The sequence below is a fragment of the Lissotriton vulgaris genome, chromosome 1_1 (assembly GCF_964263255.1).
Source record: "Lissotriton vulgaris chromosome 1_1, aLisVul1.2, whole genome shotgun sequence".
Taxonomy (NCBI): Eukaryota; Metazoa; Chordata; class Amphibia; order Caudata; family Salamandridae; genus Lissotriton; species Lissotriton vulgaris.
The window spans coordinates 1,763,156,190-1,763,175,448 of record NC_141685.1 but is presented as its reverse complement, the minus strand read 5'-3'; the positions used below and the strand labels follow the sequence as shown (position 1 = coordinate 1,763,175,448).

The following is a 19,259-nucleotide window of genomic DNA, read 5'->3' as shown; positions in this document are numbered from 1 at the left end:
ACGACCAATCTTGTGCAAGAAAAGGAAATATAATGAAAGTCTGGAATAGAATAAAAAATGATTATGACAATGAAATGTCTCGTCTTCTTTGGCAAGAAGTAAACAACAACCGTTCCTTAACTATTGCCTCCTATTTAAATCTGGCAATTAAGGACTATGGTTTAGCTCCTATTTGGAACAATACGGTCAAGCAGGAGAGTTTCAAGAAGACCGTAAACAAAATGACTATCTCTTTGATAAAGGACAAAGATAATTTCATTAAAAGACAGCATGCGTGGTCAATAGTAAATGGTTTTAAAACCTTAGCTGGTTCGAACGTTCAGCACCCAGTGCTGAACGTTCGAATAACGAACGCTTGCTTGTCGGCCAACGGTCGTGCGCAGCACTGGGGAGGTAGCGCTCGTGACGACCGTTAGCCGACGGCAGCGCTTAAGGGGTTAAGAAAAAGAAGATCCAAACCTATTTGGAAACCTCATGGACGGAAAAAAAAAAAATCTTAATGAATGCTAGGTTCGGTATCTTTCCAGGCTCATGTCATTTGGCACCATGGAAAAGAACTGATGAAATCGGGACGTGTACGCTTTGTAAATCTGGTCAAGAAAACATCATACACCTAATGTGCCTCTGCCCGAACCTGGAATCGGAAAGAAAAGGTGTACTTAAGAAACTATTTAATGAACGAGATGTAAAGACTTGTAGGCAGGCTCTTATGGCAACCTTAGATCCAGAAGACTTAGCAATTAATTCAGCATTCATGAAATTTCTCATATTGGCCAAATAAAAGTTGGACTCTTGTGTTTGAATAGTCTATAATTACTGTCTAGATGATTAATGGAATAATTTTAAGGATCAGATTACTTTTTAATTGTTTTATGAGAAGTATTTGAATATATGCACTGTATTAGCATTTTAGATTTGTATAAGTCTTATCCGTTTTGTAAGATTTTAATTAATCAAACAAATAAAAACAAACTGAAACTGATGAATTAGGTTATAAAAAGAAAAAGTGGTTTTGCTATTTCTATAATATAATTTTTTCACTACGTCATGGCTGTTGATTGACCTTCCGCAGCTTGCCTAGAAATCATGAACTGTGAAAATATCAAGCTCAGCGACCTTGTCTTGTAGTCTTATCTAAGCCTATGATGCAACTAAGACTCCTGCAGATTTATTTGATTCTTATTTTCTATCTGATATTTTCGCATGCCCAATAGTTTAATTGATATTTTTGTTCTGACGGATATTTACAGTGTGTGGGTTGATTGCCATTTACTCCCCTTAAACAGCTGTGCTTTGAAGAAACATGGCTTAAAATGTTAACAAAGCCAAACAATAGAGCTATTTGGCTTTGTCAGTGTCTTTTAGGCCATGTTGCTTGCACAGCAGCATTTTTAGCCAGCTGTGAGGGTATATTAACATCACGCAAACACAATGCACCTAGGGAAGCATTCTGCCCCTTGCATGAACTTTATGGCCCAACAACCCTCACCTTCTCAGGTCAGCAGGTACACATTATCACCCTAATGTCTCACATCAGATTGGCAAACGTTGCATAGTGACTTTCCCATTCAAGTTTCTAGACAAGTCCATTTGCTTCTCGCTAGGGGCACAATACTGTAAGAACTGAGACAAATGATGGTTCAGTCCATCTCCTTTATAGGGCTTTCCCTTATGCTTTCTAATAAGGCTAGCGCCCTCCTGCAGGACTGTTCTACATGTCATTCTAATCCAAACCCTAGCCCATGACCTATTCCACAGTATCACAGCTGGTACATTAGTTGGAAGTGATGTGCTTAAGTCAAAACAGTTTCAAATCTAGGCAGACTACAGGTGAATACTATTTGGATAGTTTGATTTTAATTAGGCTGAATTATTTTTCATTTTGCATGCACATTGAATCCTCATCAGATAGAGTGGTACTCTGCATACTTTATTTACATTACATTACTTTTCAGAATCATTAACTCTTATTCAAGAAATTAAAGTTCTCTGTGGTTTCTTTTCTTCGTAATAGGCAGACATGCTGAAGGCAAGCCATGGCAACCATTGAAGACCTTGCCCAGCAAATAATTGAACAGCAAATGGGAGAGGTGTGTATTCCTGGTCTGTAGTTGTGTTGGTGTGCTTATTTCTTAATTTTGCATAGCTGGCCTAATAATTATGATCGCAGGATAAGAACAAAACTATAGCCATAGAAACACCCCCACACATTTATGATGAGATATTTAATTGGAAATACACGGGCATGTTGAATTGTACAACATTTATTGTTTGTGATGGATTTCAGTAGATCTTAAGACCTACATACTAGGATCTGAAATGGTTTATATTATATACTGATCTTACCTCTGCATTATGTGTGAGTAAATAGTGTGTAATCTATATAGGAGTCAAACTTAACTGGGAGTGGGATTATTTGTTTGTTTATAACGTTGGTGGGTTCTCTTGGGTGCTGGGCTACCTTGGACCATTGAAACTGCATATACATTATAAAAGTTGAGTAAAATGAGCCGTAAATGTACTACATTTCTGTTGAGCTGGTAAGATCTATAAATGGGGTGCAGGATTGATGGAGAGGAGAGTTATGGCATTCAATGTTATTGTTTATTTTTGGTATTGTTTTGTATAGTTTGTATTATGCATGCTCCCAAAATAAAATATCTGCAAAACAAATGCAGAACATTAAGTAAAAATTAGATTTTTTTGGGACACCGGCAAGTGACCTGTTTGTAATTGCTTATTGGGGTCTACGTTCTTCTGAAGTGAGCACAATTTAGCAATATTATTAACATACCACTAATTCCTGGACCTCTATTTAATAACAACAAAGAACATTCTGAGAAATTCCCCCACTTAAATGGCAAGGTAAAAAAAAATCAAGCTCCCTCTTGCCCGCTTAAAAAACACTTCATGTTAAATAGGTAATTTTTCTTGGAAATCCACAAAGGCCCGAACGTCTTTTCAAGAAATCGCTAAAAAGGATCTGATAAATACTATTATTAATCTCAGAACTGCCACACAATTTTGCAGATTATTTTCTGGCTACTCTTCTTACAGTTATCAATATCTATTTCGCCTTGCCTGACAAAATTCATTAACACTACTGTAGTAGAAAAATTGTCCCTGATTATCTCAAAGTAGGGCCAGTAATCGGGATCTTTGTCTAATTTTCTCTTTGTAACCAAATTCCTTCAAGTGTATGGTGGCAGTGTTAAAACAATGTATACCTAAAAAAAAAACTTTTGACTACCATTACAAACAGTGGGTCCTGCTTTAAACCTACTAGATAATGCAGAATATTTCCTTCTCATGGATCTTGAACTGTTAGTAATGAATAATCTGTTCCGTTCCTCTCTCCTTTTAATCTTGGAAGAACTGATGGGAGTGAATGGTATAGGTCATAGATGGTTCTCCTTTTTTGATGGAGAATTAGTCTCATTAAAGAACAAACATTGGCAAAGCCATTAGCCCTAGACGTTAGGACCAGTTGGGTTTGCCAATTGTTTTTCGCTATGCTGTACAGTATCCCCAATCCTATCAGCTTAGCTAAAGGTAAAAAAGAAAGGTACTGTGACGCAGCCATGTCATTTTGTAAGCAAGTGCTCTAAGCATGGCGTGTATCTACAAAATGACACAAACACTTAAAAAAAAAATGTGCAGAGCTAGATAAGCATGGAAAAAGTAGCACAAAAGAGATTTGTTTGGTGTAGTGGGAGCAACACGCAGGGGGTGCATCACAAAATATGGTGGTGGGGAAACTGCACAATAGGGAGCAGGCACAGGAAGCAACATGGTGCAGGTAGGTGAGAAGCACATGGGTGAAAAAGCAATGTGGACTATGGTGGGGACAAATAATGATTAAGGTTCGCGACACCAGCAGTCCATTGAAGGGTCGAAGGGGTTGGCGATGATCCGGGATGGTTGAAAAGGAGGGATTACATTTGAGTTATTTCTTGCAATTGATAACATATCTCAGAATAAGAAAGTATTGAAACTAAAATATCCTAGAGAATACTTCAAGTCAGTGGTTCAATGACTCCTCCTATTTAGGTTTGAATATGGCAGTGATATACTCATTGGCATCCTCCGATCCTCCTTGCCTTTCTAAAAGAAGCTCCACATGTTGCTGCTCGACTGCTTGTAAGAATTAGACTGTCTGTGCACCTCACCCCAGTCACCTTGACATTACCCCTGTCCAAGCCAGAAGTTCATTAAATTGGCATGTATTCATTAAGTACACTAATACACAACCTTTGGAATACCAACTACCTATCTTGATCTCTGAATGGCTCTTGCTCCATTTGTCGTGAACTCTTCAATTTTCAGTAACTCATATAACGTTTTTTTTAATGTTATTTTGCGTTAGTGTCCAACGCCATTCAATCCCATGCTAATAAATGTTGTTACTCTTAACTGCTGACATAGTAAAACCAGAATTTATTTACATCTGAACTAAATTGTAAAACTGTGCATGTCTCTTGAATTCTTGTTCCTATGTTAAGCACTCTTTTATCCATTTGAGTCTGGTTTGTGCTATATAAAACTGTAAATAAATTAAAAACAAATATACATTTGCTAGTAAATATTGTAATGTTTGTTCTCTAGACTATGAATATTGGTGACTTAGTTGCTTTAAGAGTTGAAAGAATAGGAGTAACTTTTTGGCATACATATGCATATGTAGTTACAGGTTTAAGCATTTACTACAATGTGTTTTACCGTTTATTCCAAAGCTTTTAAAGAACTTACGTAATATACACATTTTCTAGTTTTTAAAAAGATATACCGTGCCTAAGTGCAAGTGTTAAAAAACTGGAGAACAAATAAAACCGACAAAACGAACAAACACCCCCCATCTTCTTCCTCCAAGTTCTCCTTTCTTTCTGGAGCTCAGAACATGGATTTAATTGTAAATTTTCAGTTGGTGCTATTTCTTTTAGCAATTGTACTGTATAAAATCACAAAACCGGCATATAATTAGAACCTTTGTCTTAAGAGGAGAGGAGATTCACACTTGATTACACATAAGCCCGAATGTTAAAAAGGTGCAGATCACTCAGATATGAACATCTATAGCAGGTTAATAGCCATTTGTATTTCTTTGGCAAATATTCACTTAATAAGCACCTACTGTATTGTAACGTACAAACAAGAAATGAGCAGCAGAAAACCAGGTTTTTTAAAGATTAATTTTCCATTTATCAAGTAACTCCTACAGTATTTCCGCCAAAGGTAAGTGCAACTAAGGGGTCACAAGGACGAAGCAAGGTGGATTTTCAGGTCTGGCAGTTCCAGTAACAATTATGTATCGGAATAAAGGATCTTTCTCGCCATTTAGGTCCATAAGCTACACTACCCCACTTCAGCTAGGTCACTATAGACTAGGAGCTAATGCACTGTCGGTGTAGTGAGACCAATACTACTATCACATTAGGTGCCCTTGTGTATCAGTTATTCTCTTAAAGTCAGATCCATACCCTGCACACCAGAAATGAGATCTCTATATCAAGAAAATATTAATTTGGCACTCGTCCATTGTCTGTATATTAGAGAGAGACTAGTGTAGCCATTACTAAAGCTATTGTCTCCCAGGCCAGGCCAGTCTGTCATAGGGGATTATTGGACAATCTCTGTTTCTAGATGGTGCTTCCCATATGATTCTATAATATAAATTAAATATTGTGCATGAAAATAAAACGTAATCCATTTTACAGTTGGATTCTCTGCATCTCTAGCATGGGGGCTCTTGTAAAAGTGGCCAATTTTAAACCATGCTTCTCTAAGAAGAGGGACAATTTCTCTTTTGTGTGGACATGGTGCAAAGTCAATAGCCTCTTTTGCTGTAGCATGTCTTCTAAAAGGTTAGAGAAAAGTTGGGGGATAACAGTTGTGTAATCCCAAAACTGACCCTTATGTGGGGGCAGTCTAGGTAAATAGCTTAGTATTGAGGAAGTGGCTAGGTCTAAGGGGCCAATCCGAATCTACTTTTCAGGCAATGGGGCAATTGGTTCTATTTTCAGAGTTGGGTTTGTTCTAAATTAATGTAACCTGCTGGGGAAGAAAGATTTCAGATGTGCGTGGGAGGTCATCTCCCTTCAGTATAAAACTCTCCCTTCAGTCAGAACCACATTACTCTGCATGGTAGGAACTTGACTATGTAGCCGCCAGTCTATCTTTAGCATTTTGTGAAAGATTCTCCATGTTAAACTTGTTAAAAGTATGATGGAGCTATTTGATTTTGATGTTGGTACTTTAGTAGCATATAAGACGAAGGTATCTATGTGTAGTCTTGGCCCTCCAAATTCCTTTTTGGATATTTATTTGTTGCCTTTCGGTTTCAGTTTCTGGCTACCCTGAAAAAAGATCTGATACTTCTGTCAGTACTACAGAAACTTGGCAATGGGATAACCAGTGGAAGCATACCAAGGACATAGGTAAAGTGAGGGGCAGCCACAATTTTAACATATGTACAATTGTAGTTTTGACCAACTGGCATAATCATTCGCAGTTTTTTGAATCGGGGGAATCAGATTGTCTCACGCTATCAATTTTAGATTTAAGAGGATGGGCAAATATTTAAGTTTGTCTTGTTTTGATTCAATATTAAAGCGTTCAATGGGTCGGGCTTCATTGCTTCCTCGATTTCTTGTATCCAGAGAAGAATGAAAAGTTGCCAGTTGTGGAGCTCATCAAGGGAAGAGACGAATGTGGGTCTGTGAGAGTGAGTAAAATATTGTCAGCAGATAGCAAATTTTTTAAACCCCCTGTCTTAGACCTTAATTCTTTCATTGTGGTGGATGCCAGAAGTTTGGGGGAGGGGGTTAGGGCTGGTAGGAACAGCCATGAGGACAATATGCACCCTAAACTCAGGTCTGTGTATCTTAAATGTGTTACAAAACGTTTCGACAGTTTACCAATATTATTTTCCTTTGTTCAATAAAGTAGTTCCCCAGATCTGCCTTCTCACGAATTCCAAACAGATCACTTCATTCAGTCTAATCAAATCCTTCTCCTCATCTATTAATAAAGCATAAGTCTCTTCATGCAAGTCTCATGTAGCCAGAGCAAGATTGTGATGTGCGCGTGGAAATGGGGCCCACTTGTTTCCGGAGACATCCATGGCGTCACTCATCTGTTAGCCACATTTTTATCGCATTTTTAATGTCTGTATTGACCAAAGAGATGGGATAATACATGGCACAGTGTGGTGGGTCTTTTTTCATGTGAGTAGAACTGAGATCAGAGCTATGTTAGACATTAGAGATCTCATTGCATAACCTCTTCTTTTTACATTTCGTAGAGCAATACTACAAGTCAGACTTTCTTATAGAGGTCAAAATGGCAGTGACTCCTTTCTCTTTTGGTATTTCTCCGTTCAGTATACTGCATTCTATAGGCAATATGAAAGGTATTCGTAGGTTGGTAAGGAAGCCTTCTTCGTGAGTTGTATTTCTTGTGTGTGAACTGTATGTGTGTGAACTTTATGAAGTGAGGCTGGGGCATTTGTGATGACTCAAGGAAATGTACATAGTCTACCCATATCGTTGTAGATGGGGGGGGGGGGGGGTGGATCACTGTGGCTTCTTCTCTTTGCCTGATCTAGAATGCAAGCAGGTTACCGACTCTTCATGTTCATAATGGCAGTAACTGAGGTGAGAGTGCATATACTGCCTTCGAAATATAAAGGGAGTTGAATGTAAGCCTTTCTCTTCTCTAGAAGTTTACAGTGTAAGACATATTTTTAATTGTGGCTCTGCTAGAGTGTTCCAGTTTCCTAAGGTTTCACTTGTTTTCTTCTTGAGCATGGGTGTATTCTGCATTGGATGACCCAATAAATGTCGCCATTACAAATGCCTATAGTGTCTGTGCAAAAATCCCTGAACCCTTGTTGATAGTAGGAGACATTCATACACCATAGCTTGTTCATTGCAACATGGAGGTCCTATTGTAAAGATGCCATTATTGGGCCATGGCTCTAAATAGCCCTTTAAATGAAGCTGTGGTTTGTTTACAAGGAAGTATGGAATACAAAGTCTAGTATGTTCAACACAAGTTTTTAGAGTCTGCTGAAAAAGTTTCCAACAGGGCACAAATTCTACAAATTAGATAATAAATATTTTAAGCAGCCTTAAGTTACTAGACCGAATCGGGTCAGCAAGTCAATTTCTACATAATGTACAAGACTGTGTGCACCAAGTACTAACCTATGCACATATGCTTGTTTTACTTAAGTAGATTGGTTATTTGTAAAGTTTTCATCACAGAATTGTGGCTGCAGTTAGTCTAATCTTTAGCACCTCCAAATCCATGTTTATTTTATGTGAACAGTCTCTCTTAGAACAGTGTACACTCTATGCAAAATGTGCACATAGTAGATACTTTTTAATACTCTGTGATGCATTTCTCATGATTTTTGCTGTCTGCAAATAGTGTGGTAAAGAGTAAAGTCTCTCCATAGAGTAAACAGTACCCACTATTCTACTCCTACAAACTTCATTTCTCAGTGTAGGTTCTGTGACTGTGAGTGATTTGATCCAGGTAAAGACTGCTCGTAGTAGGACATTAGTGTAAGGGCTTGAGTATCTGGAGGAACTTTGATTTGCCCAGTTGTATACAGATTGAGAACAGTGTGCAGCACAGGATACCCTTTTATCTGTGGTTCATAGTCCACATGATGTTGGCTACACATGAAGTGTATGCTATACTGATACAAGCTTGCTTCACCTATTGGGGGGCGGGGGGAGTTGTGTGTATTATAGCAGTAATATTATTATTATGTTATGGTGACTTGTAGAGCGCACTGCTGCCCCAGCAAAGGGGCGTCCCGGCGCTGATAACAGAAAACCGCACAGCTGGTAGCAGAGCAAGACAGCTTATAACAGAGGGAAGAGGAATGTTTTCACAGCTTTACGGAAAGGCAGGTCAGATTTTATACTGGGAATAGAAAAGAGAAGCACATTCCAGAGCTTCGAGACCAACACACAGAAGGAGCACCCTCCAGCACGAGCCCTCCTCACACTGGGGACAGCCACAAGATTCTGTCCCATGGAACGAAGTTGGCAGGAGGGAGTATAGAAGGTATGAAGGTTGTTCAGGATACGTGGAGATTAAACAGTAAGAATTTTAAAAGTAATGCAGAAGGCCTTGAACTCTAAACACTTGGCCTTGGGCAGCCAATGGAGGCGGCGGATGGCATTAGAAGTAGAACACCTCCTCGGCAGGCCAAAGAGAGCTCGAACCGCTGCATTCTGAACCCTTTGTAGTCTGACAATCTCAGACTGATTAACCCCCAGATAAAGAAAAGTGGCATAGTCCAGTCTTGACAAGATCAAGGCCTGGACAATGACCTGCCTTAATGGGCAGATACAAAAAAGCAGAGTTCTGAGCCCCCTTAGTAATCCAAAACAAGTCCCAGCCACCTTCTTGGTTTGGGTTCGAAAGCAAAGGAGAGTGTCTATGCAGACCCCTAGGTTTGCTTTTTTGTGTTTGTTTTCTTTAAAATTATTTTTATTGGTATTTTTACAGTATAATAAACAGAGCAAAAACAGCATTACTCGGACATTAGTGCGGGCATATACACATTCTCTATTTGCAAGAATTCAACATCAGCACCTCTCAATGCGATCTTGTTAGAATGGTAAAGTTATAGCAACTGACAACACCTGGACTCTAGTCATGCTCCCTGTGGTGCATTGTCATATCTTGTTTCAACACCGCTAACACACAAACTATGAGGAAGTGTGAGGGAAACAGCGGCCCAAAACTGCCCAGGGGGTCGACTATGTTTTGGGGACTTCCTCGGCGGGAGTACTCCCTGTCTGGGAATCTGTGTCAGAACTATCAGGGGCCTCTGGCGTGCTTCTCTTCGTCTTTTTGGGTCTGTTGTGTGGGGTAACACCTCACTGTAATTTTCTGTTTGTGTACAGCAGAACAGCATATCTCTAGACCAATGCGCCAATGTGGGGGTCGGGCCGCACAGCCAGCAGACAGCAATACATCTTTTAGTAAGGAGAAAAGCCATGTCCACCAGACGCCTGTGTGACTTAAGAAGTGGCTTGGAATAGCCCAGCATAGCTAGAAGCGGAGCCGGCGTTAGCGCCATGCCCGTTACGCGATTCACCTCGTGAAAGACCACCTCCCAGAAGTGAGCGATCCCGAGGCAGGACCACGAAACGTGTAAAAAAAATCGGCAACCTGCGTGCTGCATCGGTCGCATCGTGAGTTCTCGCGTAGGCCATATCGGTATAGTCGTTCCGGCGTATAATACACCCTGTTTATTAATTTGAAGTGGACTACCCAATGACTTCCGTTAAGGGATATTCTCTTGGTGCTCAGGCAGCAATACCACAATTTATCATCCGGCAGCTCCGTTTGCAGGTCTTGTAACCAAGCCAATCTCTGTTTGGTATATGCGCCGTCCCTAGTGGGCAATGCCGTGTGATATAGCCTAGACACCAGTTTGGTCGCAGACTGTGCCTTGATAACAAAAGTCAAGGCAACAACCTCTGGAGGTTCTGCCATGTCCTCCCCAAGGAGTTCCAATAAAGCCTGCCTCGTTCTATGCAGCTGAAACTTCGCTAAAGCTGAAGGTGACTCCACCCCTCTACAATGTACCCCAAGGTGCGGGCGACTCTATCCGCAAAGAGGTCTCCCATATTATGTACATTCAGTGTCCGCAGCGCTGCGATAGCTCCTATGTCCCTGCATGGCGCCAGCCAGTGGCACCAGTCGAGGCGAGCCAATGGGAAATACAATAAATTGGCAGCGAACGCGTCAAGCATACAGTGCCACACGTGCGTGACCGCGGTTAGGGAATCTAATATACCAGGGCGTCTGTCGCGCGGTGAAAACAGAAGGGCTGTTCAGCCACAATGTTTTCAATCCATATGTGTGGGAGGTCGGGGGGGGGGGCGGCGTGTATCCAATGATATGCATGGGAGCCCTGTGCAACCCTATATTATAGCTCGAGATTAGGAGCGCTTAGGCCGCCCATCACGTACGAGAGCGTCAATATTGACCAGGTCACACGTGGCTGCTTGCCCCCCCATGCCAAACGGACCATCGGCAACTGCAAACGTTGGAAGAAATGCTTGGATAAGACCATAGGGATATTCGTAAATAGGAAGAGAAAACTGTGTAATACAATCATTTTCATCAAAAACACCCTGCCCATCAGTGACAGCGGGCGGCGAATCCAGCTGTCACGTCATCTTCTAAGTTGGAGATGGCAACACCATAATTCTCTCTCAAGACTATCTCCGAGTCGGTATGGAGACGGATGCCCAAATATCGCACCGGGTCTGTGGTCCAATGTAGCGGGTATTCCGGTTCGAAACGAACCGTTCTAGGCGTCTGGGGGAACATGGTGGATTTGCTCCAGTTGACTTGAATACGTGAGAGGGAGCCCAACAGTACCACCTCGCGTAGAACGGGTGAAAGGTTGGTCTCAGGGTCCCTAACATATAGAAGGGTGCCATCAGCATACGTAGACACAATAAGTCGATAGTTCGGGAATCGTATGCCCCGCTGTCCGTGATATTCCCGCAGCGCGCAAGCTAGTGGTTCAGCAGTCAGGGCATAGAGGATTAGGGACAGGGGGCATCCTTGTCTTGTGCCCCTGCAGATTCTTATGGGATCGTTGACCAGTGTCCCAATCCGGATACGGGCCGATGGCTCATTGTACAATGTCGCCAGTAATTGGAGGAACACTGCTCCAACCCCCATTCGGCTCAGGACTTGCCTCATGAAGGGCCATTCGACAGAGTCTAAGGCCTTTTCCATGTCCAAAAGGACTGTGATGGCATAGACCTCAGGGCGTGTGTGCTGAATAGCCGAGAACACTGTTCTCAAGTTGTAGGTCAAGTTCCGGCGAGGCACGAAGCCGGCCTGTTCCGGGGCTAAGACTATTGGCAAGTATCTTTGCAAAGATCTTCGTATCAACATTCAAGAGGGATAATGGCCTGTACGATGCACAATCATTCGGGGGTTTTCGCGGCTTAAGTATGGCAACCAGGATCGCCTCCCGCATAGTCTGGGGCATGGTTCCAGAGACACACATGTCCTCAAATAATGTAAGCAAGTGTGGGAGTAGGAGGTCCTGAAACGCTTTGTAGAAGGCGACGGTGAGACCATCACTTCCAGAGCCACTCCCTGCTCTCATCTCCGAGAGAGGCAAAAATGATCTCGCCTCGGTCAATCGGCCGCATTAAAAACTTGCGGTATAGGTTTGACAACCATGGTAGCTCTATATGGGACAGTAGTCAAGAATACGTTCCTCTGGGGCAGATCCACGCGAGGAGTAGAGACCTGCATAATAGTCTCTGAACCTCTTCACCAGCTGCGTCTCCGTGAGCGGAGAGCCATCTTGCGCTGATTCCATAGGTGGTATAGCAGTTCTGTGCCTGCGATGTTTTATGCTCTGTGCAAGGACCCTCCCCGGTCTCTCCCCCTCACCATACGTTCTGGCAGTGGCATATTTACCGAGGTGTTTTAGCTCCGCATCCGCCTCTCGTGATAATCACGGAGCGTCCGCATCAGTTCATCATTGGGAGCAGGACCCCGGTCCGTCTCGCGTGCAGATTCTAGTTCCTTTACCTTACATTCTAGTGTCGCCAGTCTACCCCGTATTGATTTGAGGACCCCCGAGAGTTTTGAGTTAGTAATCCCCCTATTGTACGCCTTGAATGATTCCCAGATAATCTGAAAGGAGTCCACTGACCCCACATTAGCCTCAAAGAACGTCTTGATGGACTTGGCCAATTCCTCCCTAAATACACTGTCGAAAAGGGAGTATGGTGGAAAGCGCCACGAGAACGGGGGAAACGAGCGATATTAGCAATGGGGAGTGATTGGAGTAGGTGCGTGGTAGAATCGTGCATGAGCAGATCTGTTGAAGTTAGTGTCGGGAGGCAAACCAATAATCTATTCTGGTATTGATTTTGTTCTGTGCAGAGTATTGCGTGAAGACCCTCTGCTGTGGATTCATGTGTTGCCAGACGTCGACCATGCCATTCCTCAATGGTGCTGACTCCACGACCCTTGCCGATGCCAAGGGACGTCTCTCTGGGCCGTCCGACCTACCTATCGAGGGGTGTCTAGTAAAATTAAAGTCTCCACCCCACAGTATGTGTTCCTGGGCATATGGCTGCATGGCCGCCGCCAGGTTCGTGTAAAAGTCTGGGTGGTCATAGTTAGGGCCATAAACATTTAGGATAAAAAGTTCCAGTCTCTTGCCGTAGAACTTTGAGAGGGCAAATCTACCCTCCAGGTAAGTTACCATGGTCGCCAATGTTATTAATGATCTCAGGTTAACACATGTCATAACCCCTCTAGCATGTGAAGTAAGGCCCGAAGAGTGAATGTTGCCCGCTAGGCCTTTGGAGCGTAACATGGGGCTGTCCGGGTGTCTCCTGCAAGAGGGCAATGTCTACTTTGTGTCTGTAGAGATAGCCTAAGACCTTTCGGACCTTACATTGGTCATTGAGACTGCGCACATTCTAGGTGAGCAAAACCAGTGAGTCAGGAGTGCGATCAGAATCAGTTACAGGCGTTTCAGTAGCGAAAATACATAACAGAGAATCAAGCAGAAGCTGTGTAGTCTGGCCGCACCATTTCAAAGCTGTGTAATGAAACCCATCATAACTAACACGACCTACAAGACCCCCCCCCCCCCCCCCCCCAACCAGAACCCCCCTCTCCTGTGCTAGAATAGAAGCATGATAGGCCAAATGATACAGTCGAGACCTTGCAATAAAATAAACTGCAAATACGCAGATAGCAACTCTGCAAAACCAACCCCTCCCCATACCCACCCACGTCTGCCCGTCCCCAACTTGGCTGCGACCCCAACCCTCCCTTCCTGCAAAAATAAAAAGGTATTAATGACCCAGGGAGGACATACACCACTATCCGCCAGGCAGGGATACACTCAGCAGCCTTGAAGTGTATTAAAGCTAAACTGGACCTAGCCCTCTGTGTCTTAGTCGTGGGTTGCATCTAACTATCAAGATTACTGTCAACAGAGCCCACATCTATCTTACTATGCCCAATCAGGCAACCATCATCAATACGCATACCTCAGGAAAGGCCCAGACAGCAGACAACATAACAAGTGTCCTAGGGAGAACCCATCCATATGAAACAGCCGGCCAGCCCTCATTCCTTGTGTGGCTTAGGTAGTGCAATCTGTTAGCTGTCCAGGGGGCCTCTGAGGTCTGGCATAGGTACTCAATAATTCACTCTCCGAAAACCCTCCCCAGACCAACCGGGAAGCAGACCCACACCCCCCACCCACAACCAATAGCTTTCAACAGTCAAAGTTAGAAGAAGCGTGTAGTCCTGCTCGTCCAGTGACCCTTCCGCCGCTTCATTCAAGAGGTGTCTTTCCGGGGTGGTACGCTGCTCCTTCGGCCAGTCCTTCGGCGCTTTCTGTAGGGCCTTAGGGTCGGTGAAGATTAACGAACGCCCCTACCGGTTAACTCTTAACTTGGCCGGGTACAGCATGGCATAATCCGCTCAAAGATTGCGCAACTGCCTTTTCATGGGAGCAAATAGACGTCTTGCCTCTTGGACTCGTGCAGTGAAGTCTGGGAACAGCGAGATTGTCAACCCCTCTAATCTCAGCGGCTGCTTCTCACGGGCCACATCTCGATCCCTGTAATTTAATAATTTTGCTATTATCGGTCTGGGGTTGCTCCCGGTTTCGGTCTCTGGCTGAGGGAGCGGTGGGCCCTCTCCACAACAAACATTTCGGAAAAGGAGGTTTCGCGCAGGAGTGTTTTTAATAGTTTCTCAGTAAAGAGTTCCATATTCCAAGTGGGAGTATTTTCCGGAAATCCCGTGATACGTAGGTTACAGCGCCTAGAGCGCGCCTCCAGGTCCTCTGTCTTGTCTTGCAGTATCTGGAGTACCTTGCCCAGCTGTTTATGCTCTGCGTCCAGGGTAGTCTGAGCCTCTTCCGCCTCCGTTAGCTGTGGCTCTGACTTATCCAATCATTCAGCGTGCTTATCTATTCTTTCGGCCATGCGGTCCATTCTGTATGTGACACCGTCCATCTTGGCGCCTAAAGAAGATATGCCACCTTGCAGGTTCTTTTCCATGTTTACCAAAAGGGCGCGGATATCGAGATCTGGGTCGTCCGCTGCTTGCTCACGCGCGATTTACAAAAAGGGGGTGGTGATGAACAGAGTGTCTGAGTTAAACAGACCACTCTTACCCAGTCCAAAGATCAGGGCTTGATCCATCACCGTTATTTATCTCACTGCCCCACCCCAGCTCAGAACCTGGCTATATGCAAATCAGTCTGTCCCTGGCCCAGTGCATCATGGGAACAGGGCAGACTAAACTACCAAGCCAATTCTTCACCAGAAAGGAGACAAGCTACCGGGGACCGGTTTCTGGCATTTCAGCCTTCTTCGGCCCGGCTTGCTTGAATCCTGATGGAGCAGTGAGAAAGGGACTCATGTCTGAGCATACCCTGCCACACCTATAGTGGCCAAAAACGATTTACAAAAAGGGGGTGGTGATGAACAGAGTGTCTGAGTTAAACAGACCACTCTTACCCAGTCCAAAGATCAGGGCTTGATCCATCACCGTTATTTATCTCACTGCCCCACCCCAGCTCAGAACCTGGCTATATGCAAATCAGTCTGTCCCTGGCCCAGTGCATCATGGGAACAGGGCAGACTAAACTACCAAGCCAATTCTTCACCAGAAAGGAGACAAGCTACCGGGGACCGGTTTCTGGCATTTCAGCCTTCTTCGGCCCGGCTTGCTTGAATCCTGATGGAGCAGTGAGAAAGGGACTCATGTCTGAGCATACCCTGCCACACCTATAGTGGCCAAAAACGATTTACAAAAAGGGGGTGGTGATGAACAGAGTGTCTGAGTTAAACAGACCACTCTTACCCAGTCCAAAGATCAGGGCTTGATCCATCACCGTTATTTATCTCACTGCCCCACCCCAGCTCAGAACCTGGCTATATGCAAATCAGTCTGTCCCTGGCCCAGTGCATCATGGGAACAGGGCAGACTAAACTACCAAGCCAATTCTTCACCAGAAAGGAGACAAGCTACCGGGGACCGGTTTCTGGCATTTCAGCCTTCTTCGGCCCGGCTTGCTTGAATCCTGATGGAGCAGTGAGAAAGGGACTCATGTCTGAGCATACCCTGCCACACCTATAGTGGCCAAAAACGATTTACAAAAAGGGGGTGGTGATGAACAGAGTGTCTGAGTTAAACAGACCACTCTTACCCAGTCCAAAGATCAGGGCTTGATCCATCACCGTTATTTATCTCACTGCCCCACCCCAGCTCAGAACCTGGCTATATGCAAATCAGTCTGTCCCTGGCCCAGTGCATCATGGGAACAGGGCAGACTAAACTACCAAGCCAATTCTTCACCAGAAAGGAGACAAGCTACCGGGGACCGGTTTCTGGCATTTCAGCCTTCTTCGGCCCGGCTTGCTTGAATCCTGATGGAGCAGTGAGAAAGGGACTCATGTCTGAGCATACCCTGCCACACCTATAGTGGCCAAAAACGATTTACAAAAAGGGGGTGGTGATGAACAGAGTGTCTGAGTTAAACAGACCACTCTTACCCAGTCCAAAGATCAGGGCTTGATCCATCACCGTTATTTATCTCACTGCCCCACCCCAGCTCAGAACCTGGCTATATGCAAATCAGTCTGTCCCTGGCCCAGTGCATCATGGGAACAGGGCAGACTAAACTACCAAGCCAATTCTTCACCAGAAAGGAGACAAGCTACCGGGGACCGGTTTCTGGCATTTCAGCCTTCTTCGGCCCGGCTTGCTTGAATCCTGATGGAGCAGTGAGAAAGGGACTCATGTCTGAGCATACCCTGCCACACCTATAGTGGCCAAAAACGATTTACAAAAAGGGGGTGGTGATGAACAGAGTGTCTGAGTTAAACAGACCACTCTTACCCAGTCCAAAGATCAGGGCTTGATCCATCACCGTTATTTATCTCACTGCCCCACCCCAGCTCAGAACCTGGCTATATGCAAATCAGTCTGTCCCTGGCCCAGTGCATCATGGGAACAGGGCAGACTAAACTACCAAGCCAATTCTTCACCAGAAAGGAGACAAGCTACCGGGGACTGTATGTTTCTGTAAAGTTAAAATATGTCTTACATATTGAAGAATGAGTGGATGTATAAGTGTCTGGATGAAGGATTTAGTAGGTGCATGACTGACTGTATGAGAGAATGATGTGTCTCACTGAGTGTATGGGTTAGTGATTAAAGTGTCTTAATTTGGCAATCATTATTTATGTTGTTCTGTAAACTGCTGCATGTTTAAATCAGTAGCTATATCAGTAACTATATGGGTTATTGAATGGTTGCCCAAGTATTTGTATGGGAGACTGAGTATGTGTGTGGGTGGCTGGGAGGTGTATAACTCTGTGCATAGATGTGTGAGCAGTTGATTCCCTAGGTGTATGGGTTCAAAAGTGCATGTAGAAACAGCTGTATGGACAGTTGACTGTGTGCATGAGTATATTGGTGAGTGAATGGATATCTCAGTGCTACATGTCAAAGTAAGTACATATGTAAAACACACTCCATGTGAGAGTTGACATATATAAATAACTGAACATAAGAGCCAGTGAATGTGTGAGTGGCTGTATGAATCATTGTGAACTTGTATCCAGGATTGTATAAGAGAGTAAATATGTGTTACTATATGTTTGAATAAGTAAGGTGTGTATAACTGTATAGTTGAGGAAATGGAGATGTGATTGATTCTTTGCATGACTGACTAGGTGTGTGAGTAACTCCATGGATGTGTGACAGTCTGTGAGTGCCTGTTTACACTGAGTGTATCTAAGGTTATATTAGACTCTGAGGATGTATTATCACATAAATGATATCATCAGTGATGTAATCAGTAATGTCAAATGAGATGTCAGTGATGTCATCAGTGATGTCATTTGAGATTTCATCAGTGATGTCATCAGTGATGTCATTTGAGATGTCATCAGTGATGTCATCAGTGATGTCACTGACCATGTCATGAATGATGTAATATGTGACATCATTAGCAGTGGATTGCGGGTCCGCGATATATAGTTAGTGCAACTAACTATATATGGAATTTCAATGGTTTTGTGCAAATAAAATAAGGTTTTTTAAATGCTAATCCCTAACTATATATGGTCTATAACCTATGGTTTTTTCAGTGAATTTTCAAGGTTTTGTAAATGCAAATTCCTAACTATATATGGTCTATAACCTATGGTTTTTTCTGTGAATTTCATTGTTTTTTTAAAAGCTAATATCTATAGCTGTAAAATATATTCTTTATTAAGTGACGTATCACGTAGCCCGTGAGACGCCTCATGATGCATCGCATAACCGTGACGTATCGTCTCTGCAGCGCAAACCAAACCCAAAACGTAAGCGCGCCAGAACACGCTTAAAGATATATATATATTTTTTTAACCTTAATTAGACAAAATCCACACGTGCACATATCACAAACGTTCAAAAAACACAATATGTCGGACTCCCGTTACGCTGCCGGTTAGCTGCCCGGTTAACGTACCAGAAAGCACCTTTACCGCGAAAAATCGCAATTTTTTTTTCTTTTGCCCCGCAGGGAACTTTAATAGCCCCCTCATCAATCCTAGGGGTTCAGGAGGGGTCTGCCTTACCCCTTTCATTCATTTACACCTTTTTTTTTCCACCTCTTGTCCTTCGATCCTACCGAGAGACAAGATGGCGGCCGCTCTGGACTGTTTACAATGTTGACAGCCAATCAGCTACTCCTCAGGATTTTCTTTTTTTTTTTTTGGGCCCCGCGTAGTTTTATAATATCCCCCTCATCAATCCTATGGGGTCAGAAGGGGTCTACCTTGCCCTCTTTCCTTCATTTCCCCCTTTGTTTTGGTCTCCTCTTGTCTCTTGATCCTACCGAGAGACAAGATGGCGGCCGCTCCGGACTGTTTACAATGTTGACAGCCAATCAGCTACTCCTCAGACTCCCGTTACACTGCCGGTTAGCTTCCCGGTTAGCTTCCCGGTTAGCTGCCCGGTTAGCTGCCCGGTTCGCTTACCAAGACTCGTCTCTACGGCGAAAAAATCGGATTTTTTTTTTTTTTTTTGGGGCCCCGTGTGGCTCTATAATATCCCCCTCATCAATCCTAGGGGGTCAGAAGGGGTCTACCTTGCCCCCTTTCCTTCATTTCCCCCTTTGTTTTGGCCTCCTCTTGTCTCTCGATCCTACCGAGAGACAAGAT

General features: G+C 43.7%; 1 protein-coding gene across 2 annotated transcripts in view; it reads left to right on the top strand.

The window, feature by feature from the left end:
* Positions 1-19,259, top strand: part of NR2C1 (nuclear receptor subfamily 2 group C member 1) — a 477,706-nt gene that overhangs the window by 68,429 nt on the left and 390,018 nt on the right. The window contains exons 3-4 of one of the 2 annotated variants that reach the window (XM_086919062.1): positions 2,015-2,090; positions 6,342-6,434. Coding sequence is in view for 1 of the 2 variants with exons in the window: in XM_086919061.1 (XP_086775187.1) it covers positions 2,037-2,090 (54 nt within the window). In the remaining variant the exon portion in view is untranslated. The remainder of the gene's footprint in view (positions 1-2,014; positions 2,091-6,341; positions 6,435-19,259) is intronic. The other variant, XM_086919061.1, reaches the window with a different exon arrangement.